General features: G+C 43.2%; 3 protein-coding genes across 4 annotated transcripts in view; 1 reads left to right on the top strand and 2 right to left on the bottom strand.

Moving 5' to 3' along the window:
- The window catches only part of dpep1 (dipeptidase 1), a 30,151-nt gene that overhangs the window by 4,513 nt on the left and 925 nt on the right, over positions 1 to 24,713 (top strand). The window contains exons 2-11 of one of the 2 annotated variants that reach the window (XM_086107701.1): positions 13,683 to 13,754; positions 14,068 to 14,128; positions 14,293 to 14,419; positions 15,824 to 15,956; positions 16,057 to 16,207; positions 16,666 to 16,735; positions 23,373 to 23,549; positions 23,867 to 23,951; positions 24,065 to 24,140; positions 24,230 to 24,365. In XM_086107701.1, the coding sequence (XP_085963827.1) occupies positions 14,082 to 14,128; positions 14,293 to 14,419; positions 15,824 to 15,956; positions 16,057 to 16,207; positions 16,666 to 16,735; positions 23,373 to 23,549; positions 23,867 to 23,951; positions 24,065 to 24,140; positions 24,230 to 24,365 (1,002 nt within the window). In that variant the 5' untranslated portion in view covers positions 13,683 to 13,754; positions 14,068 to 14,081. The other variant, XM_086107700.1, reaches the window with a different exon arrangement.
- LOC147207989 (adenosine receptor A3) lies at positions 2,297 to 4,168 on the bottom strand. Its single transcript, XM_086107081.1, has 2 exons — positions 3,886 to 4,168; positions 2,297 to 3,433 (listed from the first exon to the last, which is right to left on the bottom strand). Exons 1-2 carry the CDS (start codon positions 4,166 to 4,168, stop codon positions 2,550 to 2,552), a joined length of 1,167 nt encoding a protein of 388 aa, XP_085963207.1. The 3' UTR covers positions 2,297 to 2,549.
- On the bottom strand, positions 10,544 to 12,722 carry sult5a1 (sulfotransferase family 5A, member 1). The gene is made up of 6 exons (XM_086106851.1): positions 12,491 to 12,722; positions 12,121 to 12,329; positions 11,929 to 12,055; positions 11,761 to 11,858; positions 11,486 to 11,666; positions 10,544 to 10,710 (listed from the first exon to the last, which is right to left on the bottom strand). The coding sequence occupies exons 1-6, from the start codon at positions 12,627 to 12,629 to the stop codon at positions 10,556 to 10,558; spliced, it is 909 nt and encodes a 302-aa protein (XP_085962977.1). The 5' UTR covers positions 12,630 to 12,722; the 3' UTR covers positions 10,544 to 10,555.

Here is a 24,713-nt window from a genome sequence, read left to right on the forward strand (position 1 = left end):
CTGCAGCGGTTATAGATGAAAGAGGAGCGAATCAAAGTGTCCTTTTCACCAGTGGATCAAAGACGTCACGCTGCAATGTGCACACGTCTGCTACAAGCCAAGCTTGAAAGCAACAAGAAGCTGTAGCATCCGTTAACGAAAGAGAGAGATTGACTCTCTTCTCCTGTCCCATGCAAGTCCGCTTCAATTCCAAGCCGCGACTCCCAGTTCCACATACGCATTGACGCTCTGCGCTGACGCTCCTTTCTTCCCAATACCAAAGTAAAACTTTGATTACCTTGGACTGAGAACAAAAAGACAGGCCGAGATTTTCAGCGCATTTGTGAACGCCGATTTGCAAACGTTGGGCTTCACTGTACATTTATTTGCACGGCCGAGTACTTTGAAAGTTTAAGCGCCTTAAATTAAGTGCATCTCCAAATGTCATCCTGATCTTACATGAACATAAAATGAACCTTTCTTCACATTTTCAGTGTAATAATAATAATAATGGTAACAGGCAAATATAATCAACACTTATTAAAATGCAACTTACAACAATCCAACTTATACTCACACGTAAAACTCAGAATCAAGCCTGGACTATTTTTCTCGACGGAAATAAAACTCCCACTCTCATCCATACAATAAACATGTCAAATGTGTTCCATATGACATTTCTTCACAGTGGGCTTAGAACACAGTTTCAGCACTTTGTCAATGCTCGGAGTGGGCCAGGAATGCTGAAGAGCAAATCCAGTATGAAGAGCTGACGGGCATGCATGTGCCAAGAACGTAATCCATTTACCGTTATTATATACAGGCAGCTTCCTCACATCGTTGCCTACACTGTGAGAGCGCTAGCCTGCATACCCGCATTGAATGTTTTTGGGAGAATGAATCGCTCACAATAGTTATTCATGGAGATCCCGTGATGCTGAAGTTTCACATACCCACGGTAACTTATTATGTAATTACAAGTCTGAGAAACCCAAACAAACCCAAAAAATGTTCAATTGTTTTGCATGAAAGTCACAAATGAAATTGTTCATAATTTCCATCACATTATTGTACAGCACAAGAACTAATATGGATGTTGTCTATTCAAAAGATGTCATTCATGCATTGTTCTCACAGATGCTGTTGCATGCAACGGGTCAGTTGTCAAGTAAGATGTATATATTTTTCTCATTATTATATTTGAAAGCAGATGGAAATAATAATAATGGAGATGATCACTGCAACTAACCACGGCTCTTATGCTGAGAGCTGTTGGAGCCTTTGTGCAGCTCATGAGACGCACATTTCTTTGAGACGATAGCACAGTCATTTTCTTACTATGGTTAATTTTGTTGCGGTAATGGCATAATTACCATGAATTACAATAGACATGAAAATTGGGACTTGTGTGACCTTTAGAGGGCCAGAGATCTTCGTGGAGACTATGACAAGAAAATATGGTGCCCTTGTAAAAAGTCAAGAAGTGGAGGCCGCCCTCTTTATGTATGAAGTTAGATCTGTTGTACGAAATAGCAAATTTCAATTTTAAATTGGCATACAAAAAATATAATTTATGAAAGTATGCTGTCCGAGGTCCGAGCAGGTATGAGGATCAGATGTCATGTAAACATTGAACCCAGTGGGTTAACCTCCAACTTTTGTTTCTGATCACTGAGGCAGATTTCATGAAAAATATTTATGTGGTTATGCATGTGTTGTTAATATTTGAATGGTATGGAATGTGTGGAATGTGTGGGAATGGTGTACCCTCACAGTTCTTCCACAAAGCAACCCAAGGAACGGAAATGTCTTCAGTCTTCAAATTCCATACGGCAAAAACCGCGATTAACTTGAGCTGAAATACAGTCGAGCATTTTTGGGTTTCATTTTTTATGATGCAATGCTCAACATATCGATCGATCTCATCGTCTTCAGACTCTATGTGGACGGTGTGCTTCACTACAAGCTTTTTGCTCATGCCGCTGGAAAGCGCCCCGGTTATGAATGTTGTCAAAATTCCATTGAAGACTATACGACCCTGATCCAGGGGAGTCCACAAAAAATAAAATAAAATCTCAAACTTTGGCGCTAGTACGATTAGCTGCAAAATTCTGTTTGTAAATTCACATGATCTCAAAGAAGGATCACACTTTTGCGTTACGTACAGCATATAAGAGGTGTTTTGTTGCCCACTTGAGGAAAAAAAAAATTGTTGTGGCCTTCCGGATGTCACTGTGGAGTTGTTTTCCTGAGAAATCACAAAAGAGGCCAAAGACCAAGAGGTCAGAGGAGAGATTCTATTGTGGCAGTGGAACACAGCTTGCTAAGTATACAGGCGATAGTTCTTTCATATCGGAATCTACATCGTGCGTGTCTGTCCTTGCCAAAAACGAATTAAGCCAAACGATGGTTGGCAAAAGTTGGAATTGTCCTCGTCTGAAGACTGCACACAAAGAGACGAAAATCTCGCCTAAGACTGGATAACAACATTTAAAGCTACCCCATGGAGAAGCAACAACGCGCTTGTTGCCACGGCATTGAGCGAGAAGCTGCAGTCCTGCACACGCGTTTCAGGTGTTCTCATCCTGCGGGGGACAGTGATCGCGCCGAAAGAGCAGGGTCACACCCTTCCGAAAACGATGGTCCCTAACGCTGTAGATGATCACATTACAGCAGCTGTTTGCCGTTAGAATCCAGAAGGCAACAAAGGAGAAGTTGCACCAGGTGTGTCCCACCACGTTCCCCAGCACAAATACTGCAATGGGAGAGAAGGATGCGGTGAAAGCAAAGGTTAAGATGCTGATCGTCTTCGCGGCTTTAATATCTGAAAAGGAGGGTCTGTGGGGGCATGCCCCGCCTCCTCCTCCATTGGTCAAACTCCCCTCTGAGAGGAGTTTGCGTCTCCTGGAGTACTGCCTGATGCTGGTGAACGACATGATGTTCACAACAAACGTTCCCCCAAGAAGAGTAAAGTCAAATACGGGGAATAACAGCAGGATGTTGGCGTCACGCGGCAGCCGGTTGCCCAGCAACACTGGGGAGTAGTTGCACATGCGGCTACACTCATTGTACTCTAAAGTGAAGTTGCTGCTGAATAAGAGCGGCGCGAGTGCCAGGAGAAAGCTGGCAGCCCATGAGAGCAGGATGAGGAGAAGAGTTCTCCTCCGTGTCACCAAGGCGTCCTTGTGCAGCGGCCGCAGGATGGCCACGCTTCGCTCCACCGTCATGAGGAAGATGGTGCTGATGGAGACAAACGTGCACCCGGCGAACACGGGTCCGATCAGCATGCAGGGCTGCCAGGGGTTCCTCGGTCCACTTAGAAGGGACGCCTGAGATGCTGAACCACTCTGGTACCAAACGGGAGGTGTGTAGGTTACCATCAGTGAGACTTCAGTGTAAACGGAGAAAGGGACCACAACGATGCCCACCATCACGTCAGCTATCGCCAGAGACACTGCCAACAAGAGATACACACTCATCAGGAGCATTTACATTGGACAACAAAAACACACAAGGTCAATGTAGTAGACTAGTTCTTGTAGTTAGTCTAGTTCTCGTTGTGGGAGACTACCTCCTTCTTTTGTTGGACTTGACTGCAGTGTTCGATACGGAGGAACACAATATTCTGTTGGCTAATTTGCAGCACCAGGTTCTCATTAGTGTTCGATCCCATTTGGCAGACAAAACCTTTTGTGTTAGCCTCTGTCCCACTGTGATGTGGTGTTCCCCTGGGTTCAATTTTGGGGCCCCTGGTGTTTTCACTGTACAGTATATGCTTAGGGGGCCCTATTAGCTTGCAGATGACATGGGGACTCAGCTCACCCCTGCAACCACGAGTCAGGTTCCTAATATTGGTCCAAAAAATCTTGCTAACTTGTTTTGAAATTAAATACTGAAGGCAGTTACCTTTCAGGTAGCCTTGTGGTGTCCTGGACTGTCTCGTCTGCACAAACACAGTCAGAGTGATCACATTCCCAACCACTATTGCGAAAGTTAGGCTGACCATGAACGCAACGGCAAAGGCACGATTGAGAAAGCCGCAGCAGCAGACGGTACAAAGAGGAGCCACCGGTCGGTCCGATACAAGTTCCGCCAGAGAAGCTGGAGTCAAGTTGAAGGGAGAGTCTGTGGTCGCCAGCAGAACGGCTGAATTCCCAACCACATCGGTTTCGTTCAGCAAAGCAGTCATGGCCCAGGGTGGTCTCGTCTTCACTTGTGTTGTTCCTGTGGTGGGCCAATCAGGAGACCATGTCTTGACTTCACAGAATTACCTGTTGGAGAGACGTGAATCCATCATGATTATGAAAAACAACTTTGCAACACACACACACACACACACATAGTGGACAATTTAGAGTCTTCAATGAACGTAACATTCATGGTTACGGACTTGGGAGGAAGTCAGAGTACCAGGAAGAAAATCCACACAAGCACGCATCAGAGTCGTCACGGGGACACCAAGTTTTAAACCATGAACAAGGAAATAGTTTTAGATTTGTCATTGTTGTTATTTTTCATTTCGACTTTTTTTCCCTGTTACTTTAATCCTTTCATGCACCCTACAATCTGATAACATGATAAACTGTCCACTGTAGTAATCACTGTTCCTGAAAGGGTTAAATTAGCATTCAGAGCTGGTTTCTTAGTTTTTCAACTAAGTATTAGTTTAGCTTTTTCAATTCATGGAACCTTTGTTGAGTTGAAAATGTTTTTTTTCCCCAAAAGGTCACCAAGTAGAATAAAGTAACCATGAGCAATTCTCAAAAGACACCAAAGTAAATACATTTAAAATTAACCCTGAAAAATCATGTATGAAATTAAATGACAAAGACAAAAAAGGACATTTTGACGATGCTTTATTTTTTTTTAAGCATTTTTATTTTACCTTCTTACAGAAAATGTTTCTTCAATTTTAGTTGTTATTTTGTAAGTTTGTGTCACCTATAATAACCTTGCCCTAAACCTCAGAACTGTGACACAGACATCATCCTGTTCTGTTGCATGTTCTTTATGTATTTTTTTCTTATACATTTCAAACCATACTTTTTCTCTGGGGTGACAGATTTGCAAAATGTATGAAAATTTCAGGCATCTGACTTTTGACTTCTAAAAATAATAGTCGGTATTGACTGGCATATAGTGACAATCCTCGAAAGTATGTTTAGGATTATGGTGGCAGTTGGCAGTGGTCGCTGCATTTTTCAGAGTGGCGTTTAGTGTGACCTTTTTGGGCCAGAACAAAATTACACCTCTTTGTACAATGAATACAACGTTGTTTGTGTTTGGTCGTCAAATAATGGAAGCGCATCCATTAGAATATTTTCAGGATGACAAAAGATTTGTGTGATCTGCGCGTGCTGGTTATGCGCTGTGCTTGTGCACTTCGGCGTTGTCAGTCATCATTGAGAACATCTTAAGGTCTCCTCACTGAGCTGACAACAACTCACACGGGTCCTTCAATCATTTATGGTATTCGATGCTCTGGAGAGCAGGAGGGAGCTGGGGGGGGGGGCGAGGGGGGCACACATACAACAAAACAAACAGGTAACAGGGAGGGACACAATCAGACACTAAAAAGCACAGATTTAGTCTGAGTAAAGTCACCAATCTGATCATGTTCTGCAGCCTCTTAGTGAGGAAATGGATGTACTGTCACAAACGCAAAGTCAACTTTGCACATCTGCGCATGCGTCAGTGACGTTTACTCCTCGCCCCAGAAATCAAACATCGAACGTACGGCCAACTTTTTACTCGCTCGTCCGCTGAGGCAACGATCTCATTTAAATCGTGGAAAGAAGAGACAATGTTGTCACTGTTCAATTCTGTCATCTTTTAAATGACTCTCAGTAAGAAAGAACTGTGTTGGGTAACGAAGAACGGCATTCATTCGCCTCGCAGACGCCACTCATTTGACACGACATTGATATGGTGTTCATACATCACAGCCAAACGACGTGTCAACAATGTCTCCGTTGCACCAGATACGGAAACCCCCCCCCCCCATTTAATTTCACCGTGTAGACTCTAAAAAGCTGAAATGACAGAAAAAAACAACAACAGCAAAAAACACCACCTTTGAATAATATGAAGCAAAAACTTCTCATTAAAAGGCTGGTTACCTTTAGTGAAGATGACAGGCTAAAGTTCACCCTCTGGCAAGGCCTCCAGTGCTGTGAGACCAGCAGCTGACATCACACACACACACACACACACACACACGATTGTTCAGAATGCTGTCTGCACACTGATGCATGTACCCCTCTGTTTTGGATCAATTTAAATTCCATTCACACATTGCAGCATGTCCTATAAATTGTATGCGTGTGTCGGGTTCGTGCGTGCATGTGTTTGGTGTGACTTGATGTCAGACCTTGGAAGGTCTTCTCACCCTGTCACAAGCGATTCTCCTTTTGAATGAAAATTGACGCAATGTGCCAAACGTTGTATGTATTTTTAGGTATCATTGTCAAGTTTTGCATGATGGGGGAGGACCCCAAAACGCAGGGAGGCAGGAGGAGCAGGGTGGGCTGAACAAAATGTATTCGCCTAAAAAAAAAAAAATACTTGCAGGAGTCCATTTGGGAAAAACTAACTCAAATGCACAAACACAGTCCTGAAAACCACAAAATTAAAGTGACACACAAAAAATCTATGACAGGAACGCAGGAAAGGAAAGGACAGGACAGGACAGGAGCACACAGACACACAATGATCCAACAACTACTGACAGAACCCAGGGAACGAAATACAAGCAAAGTGACGCGACGAGAAGCACCTGCATAAGATGCAAAGGGTTGAGGCAGCTGATTGGTTCAACACAAGGGACCTGGGTGACAAGAACAGGTGGCGACAAAAAGGGCACACGACAAATGTCATCAAAACAAAATCACAACAATCCACATACGATGCAAATGACTTCAATGGAATTTCTATACCGAGATCTCATTCCTATGAGAACGTAACCGGCTGGTTTCTTTTCTTGATGATTCCTTTCACCAGTTAAGTCACGTTTTCATTCACCGTGATGGCCCGGTCAAGAAGAGCCAAGTGTGAAAACATGAAAATGGGAGGACTGCGCCAAACTGAGTGCAGAGGGCTTGACATCTGGCGGCAGCATTTCACAATCTCGTCTTGCATAACAGCCTCCAGGTTCTTTAAGTGTGACGCATTGAAGCATTCGCTTTACATCATGCGCTTGTGTAAAAATCTTTTCCGGTTACAAAACCGTTGAATGTACCAACAACGTGTAAAATGCAATTGTTGTTGTTGTTGTTGTTTGGTTTTTTTTAGCTCTTTCTGGTTTCGAGTCATCTTTTGCTTGGTCGACAGTGGGGAAAAAGGATGATCCAGCACATTTATGTAGCAACTGAGCATCAGTGAAAAAAAAAACTCGAGTCATCAAAGTCCCCCTCAAAAAATATTTAGAATCGCCTCCATTAACAGTTACAAACCATAAACATGCAAAATAACTGTGGACAACATAGTTCCTGAACACTAGTTACTACTTTCCTATGAATTGGTTCCTCACAGAGTAACACCAAGAGGTGAAATTGCAAATAGTGAACCCTGAAGCAAAGAGAACAGGCTGAAACTTCACAAATTGAGGTGCAAAACTACACATCAGCTGAAGACAGACATCGGCAGCAAGCAAAATGGATCACAATCGATATTTGAGTAGTTCGTCCCAAAGGAGGCCATTCAACTTTATTCGCGTCAAACCGAGCAAAGGGTGTCTTGATGTGATGCTTTAAAAACGCCGTAGACCTGATCTAGTCAGTAGTGTGGTTCCCTCACCTGATTCCTCTCCGTAATGATGAATGCGCTATTTCACAACGCATCTGCTAACATGAGCCGAAGCCCCCTCCTAACCAAGCAGTTACGTAGCAACATTTTGTTTGAAAAATGCTAAATTTGTTTCAAAGTCCAGTTTGAAAAGGCGCCGTATTTTGAATATCATATTGACTACCAAAAAATAAAAATAAAATACAACGCAAGAAACATGAAAAAGGGGGCTTTTACTGACCTGCGCTTGATTGAGATGAACCATGAAGAGGTTAAAAAAAAAGAAAAAAGAAAAGGAGAAAGAATCCAATCCTTGACCTCGCGTACACGAATATCGATGAAATTGGCCTCCCTGCAGCAGGAAGTGGAGACGTCGTCAAGGCGCCGGAGAAACATTCAGCAATCCGTCACTCTGCCCTCACTCCATCCTCGCCGGCCCTGGGCTGCGATGGATGCACGCCCTCTCCCCCTCCCTCTTCCCCCCCCCCCTCCCTCTCCTCCTCCTCCCAGCCTCTCTCCATCTACGCACTCTGACAACGCGAGCAAGTTCACGGCAGCCTCCTCATCCTCCTCCTTCCTATTCTTCCTTCTCTCTGCACCTCTCAGGCTTTTATCCTCCCCACAGCCTCGAAGCTTTGCACAAGGCCGTGATTGTACAATGCATGGAATTTCCAAACGTAAAATCCGACATGCAACCAATGTTTGGTGTCGGGTGTGCCGTATAAGGTTTGTTTATCATTTTAACATTGAATCATAGAAACAAAATCGATTGAATAACCCAAGCTATATATTGCACCGGTAATTGGTAAAGCTCCACAGTGCTTGTTTAAAATAAATTACTCCGGAGATGGAATTGACATTCAATGCACGCATACATATTGATCCAGGTCCTAAGCGACTCCTCCATCACCGACTTTGAAATTGATTGAAGTACAGTAATCCCTCGTTTATCGCGGTACCACCCGCGATAAACGAAAATCCGCGAAGTAGTGACCAATTAACATATATATATATATATATATATATATATATATATATATATATATATATAAGAAATTGCCCCACGTGGGCCTTTGCGCTTGAGCAGAGCGCACGAACACACACACACACAGAGGCCAGCGATCCCTCCGGTGTGCAGCAGACGTGTTTATGATTAGTCAATTAAGGTTGTTTAGACAATTAAGGATGAAGAGACCTGTTTTTGTTCTTATAAGTCTCTCTCTCTTTCTCTCAGCAACACTCAAACACTCACCTCTGTGCCCATGCGTGCACGCACACACACATGCCCCACGTGGACCTTCCGCGCTTGAGCAGAGTGCGCACACACTTGCACGCATAGTAAACAACACTTAGACACTGATTTTTGCGGACTTCAAATAAATAAATAAAAATATTTTTTTTCTTTATGAATGTTTGAAAAAATCCGCGATGCACCGAAGCCGCGATAAACGAACCGCGAAATAGCGAGGAATCACTGTAGTCTGGTTTCCTCACAAATTCCCAAAACATGCAGGGAAGGTTGATTGAACACTTGAAATTGTCTGCAGTTGTGAACGTGAGTGTGAATGGTCGTTGAGTGTCTCACACTCGGATGTTTTTGGGCTATTTTTTGAGGGTCTATTTTGGTTGTCGATTGCTAGAACAAAAAAAAAAAAAAGGAGCAGCTGGCTTTTAAAGAAATCCTCTTTTAGCAGCTCTGCAGCAGGGTGCAGGGGGTTCGCCTCCTTGGCCTCTAAAATATGAATATCCCTGTCAAAGCCATTACTTGCGACCAGTCTCCGAGTGGACTTTCATGGCTCCATCACTCCCACAGAGCGTTCGATGCTGACAGTTTCGTTCTGCTGCTGAAAGCAGAATTATGTCGCGGGATGTAAAGAACTCCAATTTACAATTTTGAATACTGTTTCTTCCCCTTCGCCGGGAGAAGGGGGAACATTGATTTCCGTGAAACTCGACGAAAGCATTTGAAGGGATGAAACGTTTTGACGTCGTCACTTCAATGCGAACGAACGCCACAAATCATTGTCTGCGATGCAAATACAAATCATGTGTTCAATAAATCATACGATACAAGTATTCCCTGCGGGTTGATCATCAATATAATCCAAGTAGCAACATTGCATTGAAGAGTCGGTCCTAGGTCTTTGTTCCCAAACGTACGTACTCGGTCACATGACAGCTTCAAAATACCGACGACAGGATGAAAGTTTCCATGTCCAAATTTTTTTGTCACTCCGTACAATTTGTCAGTTGACTTCACTGAGTTGTTTTTTTTTGGTTTGTTTTTTTTTTTTTTTAAATCAAATTAGGCAGGGTTCTCCAGCACCCCCGCTCGATGCTACCAGAGATCACTTGACTTGACGGCAAGACGAGTGAGAGTCTCTGCGGGGGTGTTTTGCTATAACACGGGAGAAATAAATGTGAGTGGAATCTAAATTGACTTCCATTTAATATCTCATTCGGAATGATTCTCACAGCGGGGGGCGCGCCAGCTGCGATACGACTTGCTTACGACTGCAAGGAAACAATACACCCGAAGCTGGCAACACTTGAAATCAAACCCCAGCAGCGCTCACCCTCCCACTCAACAGGGACACAAGCTTCATTTACTCTTTTGGGCCTCAGCAGAAAATTGAAACAAATCAAAGAGGTTCAATCACGAAGGAACGTTGACGATTAGTGATGATGAAAACAAACAAAACAAATCCAACAACAAGGGGGGCTGCGTAGTTGAGGGTGAGTCACACGCATGCTGAAAGTAATTCAATTTCCGCTCATTTGATGGCCCGGGCATCTACAAGCTCTCGGTGTCTCCGCGCAGTTGGTTTGGATGCGCCCTTTGCTCCCAAACAAACTCCAAAGAGCAAGCCTGCATCTTTTCGGCCACAACCCTCTCAAAGTGTTCATTCTGCTCCTTGGTGAACAGGTTTCGCCAGTCACCAACTTTACCTATAAGAGGGGAGAGACAATTGCTAATTGGGCATTCATAATATGGCATTTTCTATGTATCGATATGTACATGTAGTCCATGTAATCCAGTGTGTGGTGCCGCCATTTCTGATATGTTTGTTGAGCCAATGCACGTATTTAACATTCGAAAAATCTCATGGCATGCCACCAAACAAAACATTTTTTTGAAGCTATTCTCCGATTATTTGCTAAAAAATAAAATACAATCACTGCTTTGTGCTAAGGTCAAAGCAAGGAAAGTGTTAGTTTGGTGCCATCTTTCAGCATAGTGATGCCAAAGGAACTATGTTGAGATTGATAGAGACGTTTCTTTTCATAACAAGGTCAAAGCAATAAAAATGTTACTTTGGTGCCCAATTTTGGCATATTGATGCTAAAGGAACTATGTTGAGCTGAGTGGAGTCGTTTCACTCAAACATAAATAGTGCTTTGCCGCTACCTTGTGGCATCTATCGGCAGCTATAAAGATGTTTAGGGGAGGTGTCAAGGTCAAGGTCATCTTTATTGTCAAATATGCTTTATGTATGACATGCAGCATAGATGAAATTTCTTTTCAATTACACTGCTCACAGGTAATTTAGGAACCTTCTGCTATCTCGTGTTAGATCACTTAATTGCCCGACAGGATATGTCGCAGGCATAGATAGATGGACAAAGACATGATTTGAAGTAAGTGTCGAATTTTTGAAGGGAAACCTGACAAATTCCTGCAGCACACACGCGCCGATCTGTGAGGGCACACGCCGCGGCTCACCTCTCCTCATAAAGGAGCCCTTGCTGTGGTCCAGGATCTCCCGAGGGACGAGGCTGCCGTTGATCATCTTGTTGTCCTTCATGCTGCTGAAGCGGCAGTGGGCCGCGCACTTGTTCACCTCATCCTTCACCAGGGCATGCTGGAGGAAAGCGCTCACCTTCACAATCGAGCCTTCCAAGTCCTACGGGGAAGAAGGAGAAGCGCGATTCTCTATCGAGAGTAAAACCAACGCATGCTCCCGGGAACGTTTGCATCGATGTCGCTTTTGCAATTACCGTCGACAGCTCTTCGTAGGTCACGTGAAGCAGATTAGCCATAGCGCCCACCTGGCTCGTCCATCCTTTGACATGGTCGAACCAGGAGCCAAAATGCACTGCAGCACATGCGGATATATGGCTTCAGTCTTTCGCACACTATTAAAAAAATATATATTGGTAACGTACCCGTGCCCTCCAGAAAAGTGTTTAAAAACTCTTGAAAGGAACCAACATCAGGCAGAAAATTGGCCATTTTGTGGAAGTGGTAAAAGGACACCGCAACGTCTTTCGGATTTCTACTCACATAAATCACCTAGGAGGAGAAACAAAATCACTCTGTGTATTTGACGTTTAAGCCGTTGTGCCAAACGGTCGCACCTTTGCTTTGGATCCTCGCAGAGCCTCGGCCAGCATGTGATGAGGCAGGTGAGTGGTCAGCATGCGAGGCTGGCTTAAGCTTTTGACAAGCGCTGCGCTGTAATGATGCTCCAGCCAGGGAGCGCGAGCCCAGTTTGGGACAGTTTGCGACACGTGCGGGTCCCCTCGGTTGGTGATCAGAGTTACCATTTGCTGCATCCAGGTGGTGCCTGGGGGTGAGGGGGGGCAAAAAAAGTAACATTTCAAAGTTCGCAAAAGATCTTGAGGGCAATTTTTTGCTTGCAAGCCCTTTTAACCTGCAAAAACTATCATGTACTCGGAAAAACGGACACGAATCTCAGTGCGACACATGTCGACAGGGATCCCTTACCTGACTTTGGATAGGAAACAATGAGGATGTCCGTGTCTTGAAAAGGGAACCTGAGAGCGAGCCGCAAAGATTCCTGCGTGTGCAGGTGTCCAGGAAAACATATTCCACCAAACATTTCCTCCACTTCCAACCTGGACATAGCTGACCTCCGTAAATGATTCCGGAGATGCTTGATCGGTCTTGGCTGGCTCGCTATTTTGCTCCCTGATGTTTTCGTGCTTCTCTCCGCCTCCGTGGCTGCCCCTTTTCGAGTGAGAAAGGCTCCCAACTGAGATTCAATCGAAAGAGGAAGTGAAAATACGCACACAGAACTGTAACCAAGCATACATCTTTGGAAGCCTTTAGAACAGTGGTGTCCAAACTACGGCCCGGGGTGGCATATGCGGCCCGCCATCCATTTTGCAGTGGCACGAGACAAAATTTGACATTTGACATGGGCCGTGTCGGTGGGCAGAGTGAAAAGGGAAGGTGTCAGAAAAGTAGGTGCCATTACTACTAAAACTAATTTATGTACTGCAATATTTTTCTTGATATTCGAAGAGACCATTTATGATTCAAATAATAATTTGTCTTCAAAACAAGGGAGGGAATAAGGATAATTCAATTTTAGCTCCATCTAGTGGATGCATGAGGCAACCGCAGCCACTATTGTAGCTTCTATTCTATGCGCCTAAAAATGCGCTGCGCCCGACATATGAAAACGGTTTGAAAATAGGCCATTCATTGAAGTTGAGCCTTAAACTCCGAAGCGCCTTATAGTGTGGAAAATACGGTACAGTACTCAACTATTTGCCTTAACACCTGTAACAGAAAGCTAATGAGACGAACTTGACAACACAAACAATATAGAATTGCTTTCTTGACTGATGTGGCGTGTTTCAAAAAGTTGAAGAATTTGAAAGTGGCCCTTTCATCTTTCCATTTTTCGGTATGCGGCCCTCAAACGTAAAAGTTTGGACCCCCCTGTGGTACATCAACACTCATATGCTGTGTGTATTTTATGACGCAAGTCCATTTCACACATTCCAATTTACAGCTAGAGTGGAAATCACGCAACCACTGAAAGCAGTTGAAGTGTGAAATTAAATTCAAGAAAGCACTCATGAATAAACATGGGAAGGAAAAAAAACAGAGTCGATCAAAGTTGTGATCACATCAGTGGTACAGGCTAACCATTCATCTTCTCTCGCAGATTTGCTGGGACCAGACCGACCAGACTTCAAGCGAGCACCTTGAACTAGTCACCACCCAAACAAGCGAAAAGGTCACATCAACCAATGGGGTTGCAACGCCCACACCATCCGTTCTAAACCTTCAGATTAAAGCAAGCTGTCTTCTATGCAGTTTATGACAACACACACACACACAAAAATGCTGTGGTGAAAAACATAACAGAGGAGGAGCTTTGCACTCATTGTGTACTTGAAGGCTAGAACCGAACCGATATGTGACAGAGAGGAAGACATCGGTTCTTGAAAGTCACATTTAGTTTAACGAGCGGAGGAACTGAAGTTGCTGCAAAATGTCATTGGCCGCGTGGTTGCTTTTATGTGCCATGTGTTGGTCCGTCTCTTCAGGCGAGGACGTGTACATGACCCGAGCGCTGAAGCTGATGTCTGAGACGCCGCTCATCGACGGGTGAATGCAAACTTCTTTGATGTGCAATGGCGGAGTGTGTCTTGTTTCACTTCATCGGAAACTTGTCTTGAATTCCACGTTCTTCCAGAGGGAATTGTTGCGGTAATGAGATGTGCAGATCAGTCGGGGTTTTTTTTCCCTTCTCCCATCTTTTTACCTTCCAGCCACAATGACCTACCTTGGCAACTGCGCGAGCAATTCAACAACCAGCTCAACAATGTGGACCTCAACACTCTGGCAACAACACACACGAACATACCAAAGATCAAGACGGGTCGACTGGGAGCACAGGTGCGGCATATGCATATATCCTAAACTTGATTTCAATCCGTACATTTGCATGACTGGATGAGGTCTACCCGTGCTACAAAAGCCGCTGCTCCAAAGACAACACTGGTCAACACACATTTTGATGACAAGAAAGTTGTTCAATGGTTTCAGTGTATTTTGATTTCACGGACATTGTTGCACTCGCAGAACAGCGCTGCCCCACTGTCGTACGGCATTCCACAGGGTTCCATTTTGGGGCCCCCTGATGTTTTTATTGTATTTGCTACACCCTGAATTTCATCGTCGGAAAGCCAGCTATTTCCTTTTTACTGTTATGCAGTCAGTAGTCAGATCTATGTCCCGCTGAGCAAAAAACACTTTCTCATTAAGGTCGCTGTTGTCCTTTCTCGTTGAAGTAAAGGCCCAGAAGACACTACATTTCTTGAATTTCACTGAAAAGAAAACTGAAGTTATGGTGTCGGTTCACCTGGGCCCCCTGATGTCTTATCAAAAGACAACTAGCAACAACTTAGGTTTTAAATTGGACAGTAATATTAAATTCCACCAACAAATTTGTGATGTTCTTAAACCTTAAATGTTTTTTTTAAAATCAAGGCAGCTGGCCAAAGTAAAGCCTGCCCTTTTGCAACAGCATTAGAAACAACAATCCATGCCTTCCTTACATCTTGACTGGATTATTATTGCAATGCACTTTATTTTGGAGTCAGCTAGTCCTCCTTCAAGCATTTCCAGTTGGGCCAAAATGCTGCTCCTCACATCCAAACTGGAGCTCGCAGGAGGGAGCACAGAAGTCCAATTCTGGCCTCCCTGTACATTTTAGTTCATTTGAAGATTCTTTTATTTGTCTTTCACTCTTTAAATGGTCTCGCCCCACCTTACCTCTCTGAGCTCCTCGTCCCTACGCACCTGCCCTACCTACATTTTATTCTTTGGCTTTTGAGACAACATGAGACTCGGCTTTGTTTTAGTGTTTTATGGCGCCTACCGTTTTTATGGGACTAAGTTATCATTTTAACTGTCTGTTAAATTTTAACTCCATGTGCAACACTTTGGATGCAGCAAGGGTTGTTTTTAACATGCTCTTTAAATTGTTCATAATACGCAAATAATGACATTCCAAATCTCGTTCGACACCCTTGATGAAGCTGCACATGTCTTTTCAAGCATCTCCAAAAAATATTCTTTCATTTTGGATGCAAGATTGTGGAAATAGCCAGAAACCATGAGAAGTCTCTTGAGTTTGGCCAACGTAATCAACAAGTGGGGAAAAAACCCCCAAGATACATTTCAGTTCTTTTGTTTCATTGGTCGTGATGGTGGTTCAGCTTCATCTGCTCGGCAATTAAGTGACATCCATAACCCTTCCTAGTCAGTCAGTATATCCGTATTCCTTTTCTCTTTCAGTTCTGGTCGGCCTACGTGCCCTGCGAGTCTCAGTACAAAGATGCCGTGCGACAAACACTGGAGCAGATTGACGTGGTTCACAGGATGTGTCAGAAATACCCAAACGCCTTCATGTTTGCCACCAGCAGCCAAGGTCGGATGACAGTGTGGAATTGTTTTTTTTTTTTTTTTTTGAGGTGAAGGTGGGGAGTAGTTCTGGTCAGAGTTGAAATGCAAAGTGTTTTTTTGCGCAGATATCATGGAGGCGTTCAAACGCAAGAAGACGGCCAGTCTGATTGGAGTGGAGGGGGGTCACTCAATCGACAGCAGTCTGGGCATTCTGCGCACTTTCTACCAATTGGGTGTCCGCTACCTTACGCTCACACATTCCTGCAACATACCCTGGTAGGACACACACACACACACACACACACACACACACACACACACACACACACACACACACACACACACACACACACACACACAGCATGTATTTATTGCTTCATTTTAAAGATACGTGATTGGTACGTGTTTGTATGCTGCTATTTTGAGTCTGTGAAATGAAAAGGAAGCCTGCAGAGAGAGCGAGTTCACGGTTGGCAGATGTTGAGTTGAGGAGAGCAAGGGAGATTCCTGCAGACTGCAGCTGAGGTCTCCGAGGTATCAAATTCACTGGAAGAGCCTGTTAACACGTGAGCCTCAGCTTGGGGAACACGTGAGCATCGCTCTCGACAAAGCAAACATAATAACCTGGTTGAAGTACAAAGTTCCACATTACAGGTTCTAAAAAAATGGCAACTAGAAAATGCTCCCCTCCCCCCCAAAAAAAAAAAATCTGTCTACACATTTTTAATCGTCAGGGCTGACAACTGGCTTGTGGACACTGGATCAGAACCATCACAACACAACGGCCTGTCTCCATTTGGCAAGGTCAGTCTACGTGGTGAAAAAGGATTGTCATGAAACGATCAACTATGACTTACCTAGTTCAGCTTCAAATCTATTGACCGGAGTGCAGAGGCATGGTGGGATATATGGTTAGCTTGTCTGTTTTCCTGGAGGAGGCTCAGGGGATGTTGGGGGCGTATTTTTCAGGAACATTTCAGTTGAGCTCCAAATGACACCATTTGGGTGTTCAAAATATGTCAAAACTTTGGAATGTTCTAGTCAAGAAAAGATGGCAGTGGCAAGAGACATGCACACTAAATTCAAGTTATTTTCTACGTGTCAGGGGAAACAATATTACTTCTCAGCCAAAGTGCCTCGCTCACACGGATGCACACACACACACACACACACACACACACACACACACACACACACACACGCACGTGTTGTGTGTTTAAAAAAAAATCGAATCGTTACTGAAGAATAAAATACAGGAGGACACTTGAATCCTAACACCAAAGTACGCAGTAAAGGCTCTCAACAAATAACTGCACATCATGGAACACGTAAGAAAGGAAACTCGTGTTTACAACTTGAACATGGTGAGGCATTATGGGAAACTGCGACTTCACATTCCCGTCTGAAGCAATGACATCACGTATGTGTCGTGTAACGTTTTCGGCGCGTTGAGAACACGTGTCCGCACCAGACCGCAGAAAAAGCAGTGGAAGAAGGAGAAAGATTCATGTTCTTGAGCCGTTGAGTTTGTGTCAGCTAAGAACACAAATATGAAGTACCGTTTGTTGCACAATGCACACTCTGTCTGTCTACAGAGTGTTATCTAGTTTCAATAACCCCCCCCCCCCCCCCAGTCAGCAAAATTGGTCTGGCCCAGCTCTGGGGCAGACACGGCACGTACACTCGGCCCACATACCTCAATGAATGACGGTCCTGCAGTGGCCCACGTCTGGCATCCATGATGTGGGCCGCATTCGGCCCAGATCTGAGCCGCATTGTAAAACCATATCTGGCCCTACTCCGGCCCGACGCTGGGCCAGAACAGGTTCCTGATATCAGCCTGAATTCAACCTCAATTAAGCTACATCTTTCATGAGCCATATTTGACCCACATTTAAAAAAAAAGTCTCAAAAACGACTGTTATAAAAATATGTTTATTGTCATAATTTGTGAACCTCACATATAACTCCACATAAACTGGAAAAATGCACTTTTCTTTATTTAACAGTGAACACAAAGTCCAAATTGGGATGCAGCTTTCTCTTGAGCGGTATTTTTCTGTCCATCAAATTGTTGCGCTCTCCATGTCCCCTTTTCTTCTCGTGCTCTCCTTCCTGTCCTTCCTGTGATCAGAAGCCAGATGTAGCCATCTTTTGATTGTGACATCAATTTCCTGGTCTGAGGCTCAAGATGTTAGGCTGTTAGGTCTCACAGCGGCTGTAAGAACTGTAAGAAAACAAGAATGGACAGTGTGTTAGGAAAATAAAACATTTGTAAATGTCATGAACAATGAATGGTCAGTAAAAATAACCCCTGAAATTTCATATAATAATAATAATAATACATTTCATTGATCAGCGTCTTTCAAGACACTCTAGGACACTTTACAACCAAAACTAAACTAGGTGTGACGCTGTAGGGCGGAATATTTGACACCAAAAACTAAACGTGAATAACTTTTAAATAGTCTATTCTGAATTTGAATTACGTGAATTGAAGGTCAGTGGCTCGGATAATGGATGGATTTGTATATTTTACTCTGAATCATATTGAATAACTGAATCTGAACTGTACAATCTGAATTTGAAACGATAGACTTTTTTTTTTGAAACTGTATTTGATCCTCACTGAAAATTAAATTCTGTTTATTTTCATATTCAGTCTTACAAATACAAAACGACGTTTTTTTTCAATGTCAGATTTAGTTTTTGAATTGAGGTACTAAGTTTTAAATTAACTTTATGGTCAAGTATGACGTATCCGGTTTGTATTGCAGCAAACGGAATCAAAATTAATATCATTGTATTTCAGTGCAGAAAGGGTTCTTTTTGGCAGCACCTCTGACTGTTCAATCACCTACATTTTCACAAGTGATGTGTCGGTCACGAACGAGCCAGTACAGAGCCGGCTCTTTGAAGTGAACGATGAGCCGTTTTTAGCCGAAAAAAACGACCATGTATAGTAAGGCGTTTTTAGCCCAAAAAAACGACCATGTGTAGTAAGGCGATTTTAGACGAAAAAAACGACCATGGATATTAAGGCGTTTTTAGACGAAAAAAAAACGACCACGTGTAGTAAGGCATTTTTAGACGAAAAAAACGACCACGTGTAGTAAGGCATTTTTAGACGAAAAAAAACGACCATGGATATTAAGGCGTTTTTAGACGAAAAAAACGACCATGTTTCGCAAGGCGTTTTTCGACAAAAAAAACGACCATGTCTCGTAAGGCGTTTTTAGACGAAAAAAACGACCATGTGTAGTAAGGCGTTTTAACCCCCCCAAAAAACCCACCATGTATAGTAAGGCGTTTTGAGCCGAAAAAGAAGGACCACGTATAGTAAGGTGTTTTTAGCCGAAAAAAACGACCATGTGTAGTAAGGGGTTTTTAGACGAAAAAAACGACCACGTGTGGTAAGGCGTTTTTAGCCGGAAAAAAAACGACCATGTATAGTAAGGCGTTCTTAGCCGAAAAAAGACGACCATGTATAGTAAGGCGTTTTCATTCGAAAAAAAAGACCAGGTATAGTAAGGCGTTTTTAGCCGAAAAACCCCCACCATGAATAGTAAGGCGTTTTTAGACGGAAAAAAAAACGACCATATATAGTAAGGCGTTTTCAGCGCAAAAAACGACCATGTATAGTAAGGCGTTTTTAGACAAAAAAACGACCATGTATAGTAAGGCGTTTTCAGCGCAAAAAACGACCATGCCGAAAAAAAACAACCATGTATGGTTAAACGACCATATATAGTAAGGCGTTTTCAGCGCAAAAAACGACCATGTATAGTAAGGCGTTTTTAGCCGAAAAAACGACCATGTATAGTAAGGCGTTTTCAGCGCAAAAAATGACCATGTATAGTAAGGCGTTTTTATCAAAAAAAAAAGACCATGTATAGTTTGGCGTTTTTAGACGGAAAAAAAAACGACCATATATAGTAAGGCGTTTTCAGCGCAAAAAACGTCCATGTATAGTAAGGCGTTTTTAGACGCCTTACTATATGTATTTACTATACATGGTCATCTTTTTTCGGCTAAGAACGCCTTACTATATATACATGGTCTTTTTTTTCGGCTAAAAACACCTTACTATACATGGTCGTTTTTTTCGGCTAAGAACACCTTACTATACATGGTCGTTTTTTGCGCTGAAAACGCCTTACTATATATGGTCGTTTTTTTGGGCTAAAAAAAAAAAAGCCTTTCGTTGTCACATAAGGTCTACACAGGAAGCTCATTACAACCCTGTTAGTAAAGTGGTTTGTGCGTCCGCGTCCCAATGCCGACGTGCGGGTTCGATTCTGGCTCAGGCCATTTGTGTGTTGTCAAAAACATGTGTGCCCATCCTTTTTTTTTTTTATTCTCTTGACGCTCTCACTCACACCAAGGAACAATTCACAAAATGCCTAATGATGCATCAGCATTTTTTTCAGCAAAAATACTCCTTTTTGGACATGGTGAATTTTATTGTGAAAAACGCCTTTCTTTACAAAGAAAAAAAAAGCCTAGGCAGGGTGTCTTGAAAAAAAAAGTGTCATATTGAGACAATGTCGATTGCTCACATCCAGCCAGCTAGTCGAGTGGTTAGTGGGTCTGTATCCCAGTGCGGAGGTGCTAGGTTCAATTCCAGCTCTGGTGATTTGTGTGTTCTCAAACACATGTGGAGCCATCCATTTTTTCGCTCTCATTCACACCAATTAAAAATTCACAAAACACCTGACAATATATGGTCGTCTTTTTGGCTGTAAAAAACGCCTTGCTGTAAATGGTCGTTTTTTATTGTGAAAAATGCCTTCCAACAAACAAAAAAAAAGCTTGACTTCATGGGCTTGTATTTTGAAAAAAAAAGTGTCTTGTATCGGGACTATGTGAAGTGTTCATGGCGGCCTGGTAGTCGAATGGTTAGTGTGTCTCCGTCACAGTGCGAAGGTGCAGGGTTCGATTCCGGCCCCGGGCGTTTTGTGTGTTTTCAGAAACAAACGTGGCCATCCATTTTCTGATCCTCTTCTCCAGACATAACTTTGCACTCACACCAAGGAACAATTCACAAACAACCTTCCTATCCATCGTCGTTAAAAACGCCTTACTATACATGGTCGTTTTTTTTCGGCTAAAAACACCTTTCTATACATTGTTGTTTTTTTTCGGCTAAAAACGCCTGACTCTACACGGTAGTTTTTTTGGGGTTAAAAAGCCTTACTATACATGGTCGTTTTTTTCGGCGAAAAACGCCTTACTATTTATGTCCTTTTATTCGGCTAAAAACGTTTTCCTATACATGGTGGGGGGTTTTCTGCTGAAAACGCCTTACTATACACGGTCGTTTTTTTCATCTAAAAACGCCTGACTATGCGTGGTGGTTTTTTTCGGCTAAAAACGCCTTTCTATGCATGGTTGGGTTTTTTTGTCTAAAAACGGATTACGAGACATGGTCGTTTTTTTCCGGCGAAAAACGCCTTACTAGATACATGGTCATTTTTTTTCGGCTAAAAACGCCTTTCTATACGTGGTCATTTTTTTCGTCTAAAAACGCCTTACTCTTCATGGTCGTTTTTTTCGTCTAAAAACGCCTTCCTATACATGGTCATTTTTTTCGTCTAATAACGCCTTCCTATACATGGTCTTTTTTTTTTCAGCTAAAAACACCTTTCTATACATTGTTGTTTTTTTTCGGCTAAAAACGCCTGACTACACGGTAGTTTTTTTGGGGTTAAAAAGCCTTACTATACATGGTCGTTTTTTTCGGCGAAAAACGCCTTACTATTTATGTCCTTTTTTTCGGCTAAAAACGTTTTCCTATACATGGTGGGGGGGTTTCTGCTGAAAACGCCTTACTATACATGGTCGTTTTTTTTCGTCTAAAAACGCCTTCTATACATGGTCGTTTTTTTCATCTAAAAACGCCTGACTATGCGTGGTCGTTTTTTTCGGCTAAAAACGCCTTTCTATGCATGGTTGGGTTTTTTTGTCTAAAAACGGATTACGAGACATGGTCGTTTTTTTTCCGGCGAAAAACGCCTCACTAGATACATGGTCATTTTTTTCGGCTAAAAACACCTTACTATACGGGGTCGTTTTTTTCGTCTAAAAACGCCTTCCTATACATGGTCATTTTTTTTCGGCTAAAAACACCTTACTACACATTGTCGGTTTTTTTTGTCTAAAAACGCCTTTCTGTACATGGTTGTTTTTTTCGGCTAAAAACGCCTTACTATACATCACTGGTGTCAAACTCATTTCACATGGTGGGCCACATACGGCCTCGTTAGATGTCAAGTGGGCCGGACCATTAAAATTATACCATACTTTGCTATAAACAACCAAAACAACATGTCTTTCCTTTGTTTTGGTATAAAGAAGCACAAGAACATTTGGAAAATGTTGAAATTTACAAAACATTTCATGAAGCACCTTACATTTCCTTCAACAAATGTGCAATTTACTTTTATCATTTACATATATGCATTGCAACTGATCCCATTGATTGTACAAACTTTAACAAGTAATTGGTATTGAAAAATATAGGAATGCACTTTATAATTAAACAAGATTTATAAAGAAAGGAAGTTTTAAACCATTTACACGTGCATATAAAATCTAAATGTAATCCCTGCTTACACCTTACAAACTAAGGAGAGTGCTATTGATAGCGTCTGCTGTCATGGGTCTGTCTCATTGACGGACTGAGGCTGCTTTTGTCTTCTTCTCTGGTCAAAACAGTCTCCCCTAGCGGATACTCAACGAATCGCACCTTATTAAAAATATTAATTCTGTGTCTTTTATGCATTTTTTTCATTTTTAAATTATCCTGCGGGCCTGATTGAACGTGCGCCTGTATGTGTGTGTGTGTATGAGTGTGATGGATGGAATTCCGCATCAGTGTGCATTTGTAAAACAAGGCTGTGTGTTGAAAAAATGAATCTGAAACTGCATTTAAGGGTGGCTCAATACTGGCTGGCCATATATGGGCCGGAGTTGTAAATTGATTTCTGGCCCAAATACTTCACTCCACAACTGGCCCTCATCTGGTTTGCCAGAGTCAAGCCAGTGCCTCCTTTGCCACTCCTGGGCCGTGCTCAAGGCCAGCTGTGCCAGCTTCATGCCGAATCCGGGCCAGATGCCTTTGCTGACTGGGCCTATGCAAAAAAAAAAAAGCATGGACTGCAGCGCAATTTGCATTCAAGTTTAAAGAGAAAGTTCCACCAGATTGTGACTGCACGAGGTCCCCGAATTGAATTGTGACATTGATCTGCTTAATGTAACAATTAACGTAACTAGTAATCCAAAGTAGTTCCTTTTAAAATGTAATTCGTAAAATACTTCCTCAAAGTAACTGTGGCAATGGGGGACAAAACTGAAGCTGAATGAAGACAAGAGCAGTTGAAGATTGATGGGTGCGACTGTGACGGACATTAAAAGTGAAATCATCTCACTTCCCCTCCAGCAAGTGATCGCAGAGATGAACCGTCTGGGGATGCTGATCGACTTGGCTCATGTGAGCGTACAAGTGATGAATCAGGCGTTGGACATGTCCGAGGCGCCCGTCATCTTCAGCCACTCCTCCGCCTTCACTGTCTGTCCGCATAAGAGAAACGTTCCCGATGACGTCCTCAAGAGGGTGGTGAGTGTGTAAACACAGTGTCGTACACACTGGACATTCGAAGATGTGGACCCTTTCTTCTGATGACACCAACATGCCAAATCTTTGACAAACGTTCTCCCGCAACAGTGGCAATGTTGAGTAGAAACTAACCAGAAATGTTTTTTTTTAAAAATCTACTGCGTAAAAATCACTTTGTGCCCTAAGAAGACAATCCCTCCTCTCAGTGAAGCAAACCAGCTCATCCTGTAGCAGCCGCAGTGTAGCTTCATGTCGTCTTCTATCCGCCTTTTTTGTCATCAAACGTTTGTCAAGTGACATCCTTTGTGTCTACCCAGAATGAAACGAGAGGAATCGTAATGGTCAACTTCTACAACGACTATGTGAGCTGCTCTCACACCGCAACCATCGCCGATGTTGCCGGTAGGCTCTTTAACTGGCATGCAAGCACAAGCCTGGATGTCAAGGATAGCAAATTAGTGCTCAGCCAGCTTTCCAAATGATGAGTGTGATCAAATGTGCCGCTTTCACTTTAGATCATTTTGACCATATAAGGAAAGTGGCAGGAGCTGGCATTATTGGTTTCGGGGGCGACTATGATGGCGTTGAAAGGTAATTGCGCAACACCTCGAACGTCAAAGCATCGCGATGATCAAGATACGATGAGGTGGTGTCTTGTTTCCAACCTGTACTCGTGCCAGAGTTCCCGAGGGTCTGGAGGACGTGTCCAAGGTCCCAAGTCTGGTGGCTGAGCTGATAAGAAGAGGGTGGTCGGATCAGGAGCTCAAGGCCGCTCTGGCGAACAATTTGCTTCGTGTACTCAAACGAGCGGAGGAGGTGAGCCGCGGACGCACACAAACACGACACGTGCAACTGTTTTGAAATCTTAAAAGCGCCTTGCAAAACATCCATTCATCCATCTTCTGTAGCACTTGTCCTCACTTAGGGTCATCACAGGTGTGCCTATTCCAGCTGACTTTGGGCAAGAGTCGAGGTACAACCCCCGGGCTGGTTCCCAAACAATCACAGGACAACAGACAATCGGATTCGCAATTAGAGTATTCCATGAATAAAATGTGGGCGTTGGCATCAAGTCAGGCATGTGGAGAACATGCAAAATTCACACTGCAGCGCCCGAGCCAAAATTCAAACCAGCGACTGCTCAATACTACGCTACCTTGCTGA

This window comes from Hippocampus guttulatus, chromosome 3 (genome assembly GCF_054856545.1).
Source record: "Hippocampus guttulatus isolate MCC_2025c chromosome 3, RoL_Hgut_1.0, whole genome shotgun sequence".
Lineage (NCBI taxonomy): Eukaryota > Metazoa > Chordata > Actinopteri > Syngnathiformes > Syngnathidae > Hippocampus > Hippocampus guttulatus.